Source organism: Salvelinus alpinus, chromosome 18 (assembly GCF_045679555.1).
Source record: "Salvelinus alpinus chromosome 18, SLU_Salpinus.1, whole genome shotgun sequence".
NCBI lineage: Eukaryota > Metazoa > Chordata > Actinopteri > Salmoniformes > Salmonidae > Salvelinus > Salvelinus alpinus.
This window is the reverse complement of record NC_092103.1, coordinates 1,676,805-1,688,859: the sequence shown is the minus strand read 5'-3', so window position 1 is coordinate 1,688,859 and position 12,055 is coordinate 1,676,805. Positions and strand designations below refer to the sequence as shown.

General features: G+C 43.4%; 1 protein-coding gene across 2 annotated transcripts; it reads right to left on the bottom strand.

Moving 5' to 3' along the window:
• Nucleotides 1-1,176: 1,176 nt before the first annotated feature.
• Nucleotides 1,177-4,894, bottom strand: LOC139544469 (putative nuclease HARBI1). Of its 2 annotated transcripts, XM_071351596.1 has the most exons (9): nt 4,515-4,894; nt 4,155-4,225; nt 3,891-4,067; nt 3,739-3,800; nt 3,570-3,656; nt 3,441-3,482; nt 3,199-3,372; nt 3,084-3,119; nt 2,712-2,985 (listed from the first exon to the last, which is right to left on the bottom strand). In XM_071351596.1, exons 1-8 carry the CDS (start codon nt 4,670-4,672, stop codon nt 3,084-3,086), a joined length of 807 nt encoding a protein of 268 aa, XP_071207697.1. In that variant the 5' UTR covers nt 4,673-4,894; the 3' UTR covers nt 2,712-2,985. The 2 variants fall into 2 exon arrangements, with proteins under 2 accessions (XP_071207696.1, XP_071207697.1); XM_071351595.1 differs by lacking the exons at nt 2,712-2,985; nt 3,084-3,119; nt 3,199-3,372; ... (2 more) ...; nt 4,155-4,225; nt 4,515-4,894 and adding exons at nt 1,177-1,943; nt 2,038-2,149; nt 2,246-2,361; nt 2,431-2,705 and having other exon boundaries at nt 3,739-3,754.
• Nucleotides 4,895-12,055: the final 7,161 nt, after the last annotated feature.

Here is a 12,055-nt window from a genome sequence, read left to right as displayed (position 1 = left end):
CCGGATCCGGGATCCTCCTCATCAAAAAAGCTGACTAGCATAGCCTAGCCTAACGGGACAGGGATATCATATAATATAATTTTCATGAAATCACAAGTCCAATACAGCAAATGAAAGATTAACATCTTGTGAATCCAGCCATCATTTCCGATTTTTAAAATGTTTTACAGCGAAAACACTATGTATTTCTATTAGCTAACCACAATAGCCAAACACACAACCGCATATTTTCACCATGTTTCCACCGCATAGGTAGCTTTCACAAAACCAACAAAATAGAGATAAAATTTGTCACTAACCAAGAAACAACTTCATCAGATGACAGTCTTATAACATGTTATACAATACATTTATGTTTTATTCGACAATGTGCATATGTGAGGTATTGTAACGTCCTGACCAGAGTTCTTATGTGTTTTGCTTGTTTAGTGTTGATCAGGAAGTGAGCTGGGGCCTGTTGCACAAAACTAGGATAAGGGATTAAGCCAGGATATCTTGGTGATCCTGGCTCAATTGATCCGTAATCCGGTTGCACTAAAGATGGATAGGGGGCAGGAGGATATGTTATGGTATAAATTACCATGGAGATTTATTCTGTGGAGCTAGCCTGCTCCAGACCAGGCTAAATTCCAGGATCTATTTAATCTCATCCCTAATGTCAGTCAGCAGTCACCACAAATGGAAACCAATAGTTATTTCACTGCTCACTATACATTGTTATCACATATAACTAGACCCACTGTTATTATTTAAACGTTTGTGATCATTAATTTCAATGATTTTGGATAAAAAATGATTTTTAGATGATGTTGCTATCATTAGATAATTTACAGTTTCCCATAGACTATAAGGCTATATATAAAATGATAGAATATTAGGGCCACAGAGGGGAAAAAAACACAAGTCATAATATTGTAACCAGTTGTTTTAAAGGAGGACAGTTGTTAAAATGACAGATGTGGGGCATTTCGTGAAATTGTACTTCAGTATGGTTTCATAAACAAAGACATGCTGATGTGCCAGAATATTAAGTATCACATTGTCATAAGTATCAAAACTGTAAAAACAATATGTAGCTTTTCTGCAGAAAGAACCAGCCTCATAAATTTATGACTTTATCCTTTTTCTTCAGTGTGGCCCTAGTACTCTGTCATATAAACAAATACACATTCCATATGAATATAAAAACACAATGTGTAACATTATGTTCCTTTATTGAATAAGGACAAAACAAAGCAGGTAAACCATCAGCTCCTTTCGAAACTGAAGTCACAGTGACTCTACAAGATGGAAAGCACAGAATCCAAGCATATTATACAAAATGATACATACACATTCAAAGGTCTGTATATAACACACCCTGCATGTCTGCACACTAAAATAAATGCAGGACAAATCCATACACATCAACTGAACAGACAAATGAATGGATGCAGTAGCCTCCCTGCAGCCTTGTATTACACACAGTATACCGCACAAACATCATAAGAGGCCAAATTCGTCAAAAAACGAACCCAAAAAAAACCAAATTCCTCTGCCACCGCAGGACATATTTAACCAAAATTGAAAGCACACATACTAACTAAAATAATTCAACACATATTGGTCCCTCAGCAGCCGACCACTGTCGTCATCAGGGAAGATTGCCGGATTGTCCCAGTCCATGGCTGGTGGCACTCTGGGGGCCCTCTCCTTCCTCAGGCAGGCCACATTGTGGAGGACAGCACAAGCCACAGTAATATCACATGCCCTAACAGGGCTGACCCTTAATTTGTGAAGGCAGTGAAAGCGTGCCTTCAGGAGGCCAAAGGTCATTTCAACTCTGGTCCTGGCATGGGCATGGTTGTAGGCCTGCTGTGCTTCCTGGGGGTCTGTGAAAGGTGTCAGGAGAAAAGGCTGGCAGCCATACCCCCTGTCTCCCAGCAACACACCAGAGAATTCACCTGTCAACACAAAATCTCATCATTACTACCTCATAAACACAGTGATATTCTTGACACAGCCATGATGGTTATAAATAGGGGTTGTGTGGCTTACCTTGTGATAGGCACTGATAGATTTCAGAGGCCCGAAAGATTCTGGAGTCATGGACTGAGCCAGGCCATTTTGCCACAACATTGCTGATCACACAGTCAGCATTGCAGACCATCTGAAATCATAAGATGAGGAATATTACACCAATCAATGCACATCACTGGCAATGCAGAGTGTTCGTCAATGGACAATATCAAAAAGTTATGTTCACCTGAACATTAATGCTGTGAAAGGATTTCCTATTCACAAAATCGGCCTCATGGGCACCTGAGGGGGCTTTTATCCTTATGTGTGTGCAGTCCACTGCACCAATGACATTGGGGAAACCTGTCACACAAAGTAATGAGTATCCTACTATGTGTTAACAGTTGTCCTGTAATTTGTAGATCCTCTTACCTGCAATCCTATAGAACTCCTCTTTGATGTCACAGAGTCTTCTGTGGCCAGGGAAGGAGATGAAGACATCTGCTAATGCTTTGATAGCCAGACACACACTCCTTATTGTGCGGCAAATTGTGGCCTTGTTCAGCTGTTCTGCATCCCCCACTGAGTACAGGAAGGCTCCACTAGCAAAAAAGCGCAAGGCCACACAAACCATTTGCTCCACACTCAGTGCATGGCTCCGTGCAGTGCGGTGCTTAATCCTGGGACCCAGTAGTCTGCATAGATACCTGATGCCATCTGCAGAAAACCTGTATCTTTCATATAGATGGTCATCAGGGAAGGCCAGTGGGTCCAACCGGTCCCTGAAGACCCTTTCTCGCCTGAAGGCTCTCCTCAGCACAAGTGCTTCTTCATCCACCACATCTCGCACGAATGGGCATGCCATTGTCAGAGCAGAAAGGAACACACAATTTTGGGCCTTCATATAGGCTAGTGGCCACACCTGGTGCTGGGGGGGTGGGCAAAAGAGGGCGATGCCTTATAACGATGACTTGGTTGTACTGATTGCTGGGAAAATAAAAAAAACCTTAGAAAGATGCCACCGTCCTGTGTGCTCACAATAAGAGCTCATATGTCATGGCTCACTTGACTTTACGAGAATATACCTAATTTTTATTTTGAGCTGTGTCATCTTCTTGGAGCTGGGGGAGGAAAGAAAAATAATGATTAATACATTTGTGTTACAGTTAGCATACAGTGTACATTGAAGGCATATCTCACCTCCCTCTCAAGTTTTTTTATTTCAAGGTCCAGTTTCCTAATTGTCCTCTTTTTTATTTCGGACTCCAGTGCAAGATTTTCCATCTTTTTCTTCTTGTACTGAATGTCTATGTCTGCCAGTTCTATTTGGCGCCGGAGGTGGTTGCCATACAACTTTCTGATAGCTTGTGAGCTCTGTGAACACAATACAATTAGCGCAGCTGGAATTTGGCAGGATGTGGTGTCCTTTTATTAATACGCACTATGTTGCCAGGCTGGTTTTCCCACTGTATAGCATCTGGGTCCTGTAAAAGAAATTAGATTTTTTGATTTTGATGAGGACTCCTCACCATTGTAGAGTAAATAGTACTTTCACAGTCTTAACATGATACCTCATGCCTTCTGGAATCCAGAGAGATGGTCTCCTCCTCATCATCGTCTCCATCATGTGCTGTTGCTGCTGCACTGGGGCCTTCACCCTATCACATTTAATCGGATTCATATTGAAGCTAGTAGACAAGACATGCCAGGCCTACAGTATGCCTTTGATGGAGTACTCACTGGATCAGCATCGTCTGGTGCTTGTGCTGGTGGCTCTAACAGGAACACAGTGCTGCCAGACACTGCAAGGCAATAGGTAAACCAAAGTCAGACAGTCCAAATTGATTCAATATGAATGTGGTTGTATCCCATGTAGAGATGGAAGGACATACCTTGAATGAAGCGGGTGGCATCTTGGGAGGAACCTATGCTCGTCTCTTTCCCCCCAGGGATCCCCTCTAAGACGGGCCTGCCTTTATTTAGCTCCAAGGCCATGTCCTCTGCTGGGGTAAGGTCAGCCTTTGGTGACCCACCACCCGTGCCTTGTCTGTGGGTATTCTTTTTCACTGCTAAAACAGTACAGACAATGTGTGAGCAGGCACCTTCTGGGTACAATATATGCTTGTGCTTTGTTAAATATTAGTCAGGGACCATACCATTCTGCAGAATGTTCTTGTATTTGATTTTGACCTGCTGCCATGTCCGTTTTGGCCCGTTCATGTTTAATCTACACACACACACACACACACACACATTTAATGGAGTCACACTGCAAAAAATTACTTGGTATTTTTGTCTTGTTTTCAGTAAAAATATCAAAAAATTTATCATAGCTTTATACAGTGGGATGGAGTTACTTTACACAATTTCACTCATATCTGCAGTGCATTTCAATTAAAAATTTAACCGTTTCATAATTACAGTACAACTGCATTTTTGGAGATGTGAATTAAATATTTGAATTGTAATTGTGATGTTTCAGCGGAGCGGTGAGTGTGTAATTGTGCACTACTTACGCATTCAGGCGGTCTGCAATACTTTGCCACGCTTTTTCTCTTTGCTTTATCACTGTGGCGGTGTTGCCTTTCTTCTTAATTATATCTTTTACCTCCTCGTATGCCTCCATGAGGATTTGTGCTTCCGACGGGGAAAAGTACGCGGCTCTAGTTGCCATGGTAAATCAGTTAATCTGTGATCTGTGGCGGGGTCTATTTGAGTGAGCCGTGAGCGCGCACCTATCCAGGATTGGTTTCACCTGGCTTAATGAATCCGTGTCTGCTCATCCTGGCTTGGTCTTTGTGCAACCAATTAAGCCTGGACGCACATGTTTTGGCTTCATTGAGCTCAGCTGAGTCATTTATCCCGGATGTCTTAATTCTACTTTTGTGCAACAGGCCCCTGGGTGGGAATTCTAAGTTGTGTGTCTAGTTTGTCTGTTTCTCTGTTCAGCCTGATATGGTTCTCAATCAGAGGCAGCTGTCAATCGTTGTCCCTGATTGAGAATCATATATAGGTGGCTTGTTTTGTGTTGGGGATTGTGGGTGGTTGTCTTCTGTCTTTGTGTTCTGCACCAGATAGGACTGTTTTTGGTTTTCACATTTATTGTTTTGTTGTTTGTAGTGTTCAGACATTCTTTATTAAATTATGTTTAACACTAGCCGCGCTGCGTTTTGGTCCTCTCCTTCATCCCAGGAAGAAAACCGTTACAGGTATAAATCATAGTTTTACATTGCAGCTACCATCAAAAATAGCACCAAAACAGCCAGAATAATTACAGAGAGCAACGTGAAATACGTAAATACTCATCATAAAACATTTATGAAAAATACATGGTGTACAGCAAATGAAAGATAAACATCTTGTGAATCCAGCCAATATTTCTGATTTTTTAAAGTGTTTTACAGCGAAAACACAATATAGAATTATATTAGCTTACCACAATAGCCAAACACACAAACGCATTTATTCACCGCAAAGGTAGCTTTCGCAAAAACCAGCAAAAGATATAAAATTAATCACTAACCTTTGGACAACTTCATCAGATGACAGTCTTATAACATCATGTTATACAATACATTTATGTTTTGTTCGAAAATGTGCATATTTAGAGCTGCAAATCGTGGTTATACATTGTGAATACGTTGCAACATTTTCCCAGAATGTCCGGAGATATTTTGGACACTCACCTAATCTGACCAAAGAACTCATCATAAACTTTACATAAAAATACTTGTTGTATGGCAAATTAAAGATACACTGGTTCTTAATGCAACCGCTGTGTTAGATTTTTTTTAAATAACTTTACCATAACATACAGCTTGCGTTATTGTGAGACAGCACTCACCAACACGGCGGAGAATAGGAGTCAACATTTTACACAGAAATACGAAATAACATCATAAATGTTTTCTTACTTTTGCTGAGCTTCCATCAGAATGTTGTACAAGGAGTCCTTGGTCCAGAATAAATCGTTGTTTGGTTTTAGAATGTCCATTTCTTCTGTCGAATTGTGGGCCAAAATCCCTGCTGCAGTGTGTGCAAACCTGGTCAAGAACTACAGGAAACGTATGATCTCTGTAATTGCAAACAAAGGTTTCTGTACCAAATATTAAGTTCTGCTTTTCTGATGTATCAAATACTTATGTCATGCAATAAAATGCAAATTAATTACTTAATCATACAATGTGATTTTCTGGATTTTTGTTTTTGGATTCCATCTCTCACAGTTGAAGTGTACGTACCTATGATAAAAATTACAGACCTCTACATGCTTTGTAAGTAGGAAAACCTGGAAAATCGGAAGTGTAATCAAATACTTGTTCTCCCCACTGTAGAAGCATATCTCAAATATACAGGTTCTACACATTCCATTTCTCCATGGCAACAGAATGTAAACATTCTATTTTGCCCCAAACATCGCCTACAACTCAATTCTAAGTGTAGCACATTGGACGACTCCACAGTCATTGAGCAGTCGCGACTTTAAGTAATTCCTGTTATCTCTAGAGCATCCCGTATATCTATAGCGCTGCATTTCTTCCCCATCTTACCATGGATAGGGTTTGGTGCATTCCGGAGTTCACTTATGGTGCCACAAAGGTAATCTTAAGAAAATTTTATTTTATGTAAATGCCTGTGCATAACAAAGCATAATTATTTTCAATATCTTCATAGGAATTCTGTAGAAGCAGCATTTATTTTCAGACCTGCTGGGAGGAAACATATTTCAATAAACAGGTAAGATTCATCCCACAAAAACAACAGAAAGAGAGTTGTATTTCAAGACAGTTTAGAGAAGTTGGTCATAAGAGTTCTTAATATCACTTGCAAAATGTCAGGCATGAGCAGTTGTGAAAGGTTGCGAGAGGCCCTTCTGAAAGAGCATGATATGGTATTTCGTGGCACGGTCTCACACCTTACCTCATCTTGCAGAAGAAGCTCATGGTCCACTATCTGCTGCTCCAGAGTCAAGGCCAGGTCCTGCCCCATGTCACCACGGAGCACATGAGCAACTGGCTGGTGTCTCAGGGCAAAGAATCCCTTAGGGAGAGGTGAGTACCATGTCAGCACTCACCTTCACTGCCTTTTCCTGCCACCACCAGCACTCCAGGAGGTGTGGGTAAAATAAACAGAAAAATCAGAAGCCAGGAAAGTTGAATTGCTCTGTGTTTTATTTGAAGGGTGTGGAAGGAAACCCTGGAGGAGGGAAACGACCTCGCTCAGCTGGTAAGAGAATGAGAGTTAGAGACATACTACAAGTTAGTGGCTTCGGAGACGGGCACATCGCGCTCCACTCCCTAGCATACTACTCGCCAATGTCCAGTCTCTTGACAATAAGGTTGATGAAATCTGAGTAAGGGTAACATTCCAGAGAGACATCAGGGATTGTAGCGTTCCTTGCTTCACGGAAACATGGCTCACTCGAGACGCTAACGGAGTCGGTGCAGCCAGCTGGTATCTTCACGCATCGCGCCGACAGAAATAAACATCTTTCTGGTAAGAAGAGGGGCGGGGGTGTATGCCTTATGATTAACGAGACGTGGTGTGATCCTAACAACATACAGGAACTCAAGTCATTCTGTTCACCTGATTTAGAATTCCTCACAATCAAATGTCGACCGCATTATCTACCAAGGGAATTCTCTTCGATTATAATCACAGCCGTATATATAAGCAGACACATCGATGGCCCTGAACGAACTTTATCTGACTCTTTGTAAACTGGAAACCACACACCCTGAGGCTGCATTCATCGTAGCTGGGGATTTTAACAAGGCTAATCTGAAAACAAAACTCCCTAAATTCTATCAGCATATCGATTGTGCTACCAGGGCTGGTAAAACCTTGGATCATTGTTATACTAACTTCCGCGACGCATATAAGGCCCTCCCCCGCCCTCCTTTCGGAAATGCTGACCACGACTCCATTTTGTTGCTTCCAGCCTACAAACAGAAACTAAAACAGCAAGCTCCCGCGCTCAGGTCTGTTCAATGCTGGTCCGACCAATCTGATTCCACACTTCAAGACTGCTTCGATCACGTGGATTGGGATATGTTCCGCATTGCGTCCAACAACAACATTGACGAATACGCTGATTCGGTGAGCGAGTTCATTAGAAAGTGCATTGACGATGTCGTACCCACAGCAACGATTAAAACATTCCCAAACCAGAAACCGTGGATTGATGGCAGCATTCGCGTGAAACTGAAAGCGCGAACCACTGCTTTTAACCAGGGCAAGGTGACCGGAAACATGACCGAATACAAACAGTGTAGCTATTCCCTCCGCAAGGCAATCAAACAAGCTAAGTGCCAGTATAGAGACAAAGTAGAGTCGCAATTCAACAGCTCAGACACAAGAGGTATGTGGCAGGGTCTACAGTCAATCACGGATTACAAAAAGAAAACCAGCCCCGTCGCGGACCAGGATGTCTTGCTCCCAGACAGACTAAATAACTTTTTTGCTCGCTTTGAGGACAATACAGTGCCACTGACACGGCCCGCTACCAAAACCTGCGGGCTCTCCTTCACTGCAGCCGAGGTGAGTAAAACATTTAAACGTGTTAACCTTCGCAAGGCTGCAGGCCCAGACGGCATTCCCAGCCGCGTCCTCAGAGCATGCGCAGACCAGCTGGCTGGTGTGTTTAAGGACATATTCAATCAATCCTTATCCCAGTCTGCTGTTCCCACATGCTTCAAGAGGGCCACCATTGTTCCTGTTCTCAAGAAAGCTAAGGTAACTGAGCTAAACGACTACCGCCCCGTAGCACTCACTTCCGTCATCATGAAGTGCTTTGAGAGACTAGTCAAGGACCATATCACCTCCACCCTACCTGACACCCTAGACCCACTCCAATTTGCTTACCGACCCAATAGGTTCACAGACGACGCAATCGCAACCACACTGCACACTGCCCTAACCCATCTGGACAAGAGGAATACCTATGTGAGAATGCTGTTCATCGACTACAGCTCAGCATTTAACACCATAGTACCCTCCAAACTCGTCATCAAGCTCGAGACCCTGGGTCTCGACCCCGCCCTGTGCAACTGGGTCCTGGACTTCCTGACGGGCCGCCCCCAGGTGGTGAGGGTAGGTAAAAACATCTCCACCCCGCTGATCCTCAACACTGGGGCCCCACAAGGGTGCGTTCTGAGCCCTCTCCTGTACTCCCTGTTCACCCACGACTGCGTGGCCATGCACGCCTCCAACTCAATCATCACGTTTGCGGACGACACTACAGTGGTAGGCTTGATTACCAACAACGACGAGACGGCCTACAGGGAGGAGGTGAGGGCCCTCGGAGTGTGGTGTCAGGAAAATAACCTCACACTCAACGTCAACAAAACAAAGGAGATGATTGTGGACTTCAGGAAACAGCAGAGGGAGCACCCCCCTATCCACATCGACGGGACAGTAGTGGAGAAGGTAGAAAGTTTTAAGTTCCTCGGTGTACACATCACGGACAAACTGAATTGGTCCACCCACACAGACAGCGTTGTGAAGAAGGCGCAGCAGCGCCTCTTCAACCTCAGGAGGCTGAAGAAATTCGGCTTGTCACCAAAAGCACTCACAAACTTCTACAGATGCACAATCGAGAGCATCCTGTCGGGCTGTATCACCGCCTGGTAAGGCAACTGCTCCGCCCACAACCGTAAGGCTCTCCAGAGGGTAGTGAGGTCTGCACAACGCATCACCGGGGGCAAACTACCTGCCCTCCAGGACACCTATACCACCCGATGTCACAGGAAGGCCATAAAGATCATCAAGGACAACAACCACCCGAGCCACTGTCTGTTCACCCCGCTATCATCCAGAAGGCGAGGTCAGTACAGGTGCATCAAAGCAGGGACCGAGAGACTGAAAAACAGCTTCTATCTCAAGGCCATCAGACTGTTAAACAGCCACCACTAACATTTAGTGGCCGCTGCCAACATACTGACTCAACTCCAGCCACTTTAATAATGGGAATTGATGGAAATTATGTAAAAATGTATCACTAGCCACTTTAAACAATGCCACTTAATATAATGTTTACATACCCTACATTACTCATCTCATATGTATATGTACAGTGGGGAGAACAAGTATTTGATACACTGCCGATTATGCAGGTTTTCCTACTTACAAAGCATGTAGAGGTTTGTAATTTTTATCATAGGTACACTTCAACTGTGAGAGACGGAATCTAAAACAAAAATCCAGAAAATCACATTGTATGATTTTTAAGTAATTAATTTGCATTTTATTGCATGACATAAGTATTTGATACATCAGAAAAGCAGAACTTAATATTTGGTACAGAAACCTTTGTTTGCAATTACAGAGATCATACGTTTCCTGTAGTTCTTGACCAGGTTTGCACACACTGCAGCAGGGATTTTGGCCCACTCCTCCATACAGAACTTCTCCAGATCCTTCAGGTTTCGGGGCTGTCGCTGGGCAATACGGACTTTCAGCTCCCTCCAAAGATTTTCTATTGGGTTCAGGTCTGGAGACTGGCTAGGCCACTCCAGGACCTTGAGATGCTTCTTACGGAGCCACTACTTAGTTGCCCTGGCTGTGTGTTTTGGGTCGTTGTCATGCTGGAAGACCCAGCCACGACCCATCTTCAATGCTCTTACTGAGGGAAGGAGGTTGTTGGCCAAGATCTCGCAATACATGGCCCCATCCATCCTCCCCTCAATACGGTGCAGTCGTCCTGTCCCCATTGCAGAAAGGCATCCCCAAAGAATGATGTTTCCACCTCCATGCTTCACGGTTGGGATGGTGTTCTTGGGGTTGTACTCATCCTTCTTCTTCCTCCAAACACGGCGAGTGGAGTTTAGACCAAAAAGCTCTATTTTTGTCTCATCAGACCACATGACCTTCTCCCATTCCTCCTCTGGATCATCCAGATGGTCATTGGCAAACTTCAGACGGGCCTGGACATGCGCTGGCTTGAGCAGGGGGACCTTGCGTGCGCTGCAGGATTTTAATCCATGATGGCGTAGTGTGTTACTAATGGTTTTCTTTGAGACTGTGGTCCCAGCTCTCTTCAGGTCATTGACCAGGTCCTGCCGTGTAGTTCTGGGCTGATCCCTCACATTCCTCATGATCATTGATGCCCCACGAGGTGAGATCTTGCATGGAGCCCCAGACCGAGGGTGATTGACCGTCATCTTGAACTTCTTCCATTTTCTAATAATTGCGCCAACAGTTGTTGCCTTCTTACCAAGCTGCTTGCCTATTGTCCTGTAGCCCATCCCAGCCTTGTGCAGGTCTACAATTTTATCCCTGATGTCCTTACACAGCTCTCTGGTCTTGGCCATGGAGAGGTTGGAGTATGTTTGATTGAGTGTGTGGACAGGTGTCTTTTATACAGGTAACGAGTTCAAACAGGTGCAGTTAATACAGGTAATGAGTGGAGAGCAGGAGGGCTTCTTAAAGAAAAACTAACAGGTCTGTGAGAGCCGGAATTCTTACTGGTTGGTAGGTGATCAAATACTTATGTCATGCAATAAAATGCTAATTAATTACTTAAAAATCATACAATGTGATTTTCTGGATTTTTGTTTTAGATTCCGTCTCTCACAGTTGAAGTGTACCTATGATAAAAATTACAGACCTCTACATGCTTTGTAAGTAGGAAAACCTGCAAAATCGGCAGTGTATCAAATACTTGTTCTCCCCACTGTATATACTGTACTGTATATCATCTACTGCATCTTGCCATCTTTATGTAATACATGTATCACTAGCCACTTTAAACTATGCCACTTTATGTTTACATACCCTACATTACTCATCTCATATGTATAGACTGTACACTATACCATCTACTGCATCTTGCCTATGCCGTCCTGTACCATCACTCATTCATATATCTTTATGTACATATTCTTTATCCCTTTACACTTGTGTGTATAAGGTAGTAGTTGTGGAATTGTTAGGTTAGATTACTTGTTGGTTATTACTGCATTGTCGGAACTAGAAGCACAAGCATTTCGCTACACTCGCATTAACATCTGCTAACCATGTGTATGTGACAAATAAAATTTGATTTGATTTGATTTTG

Coding starts and splice junctions, on each gene's coding strand:
- LOC139544469 (XM_071351595.1), bottom strand. Junction 2,706..3,569: donor TGGATTCCAGAAGGCATGAG/GTATCATGTTAA, acceptor AGATGGCATCAG/GTATCTATGCAGACTACTGG. Junction 2,150..2,245: donor TTCACAGCATTAATGTTCAG/GTGAACATAACT, acceptor TTATGATTTCAG/ATGGTCTGCAATGCTGACTG.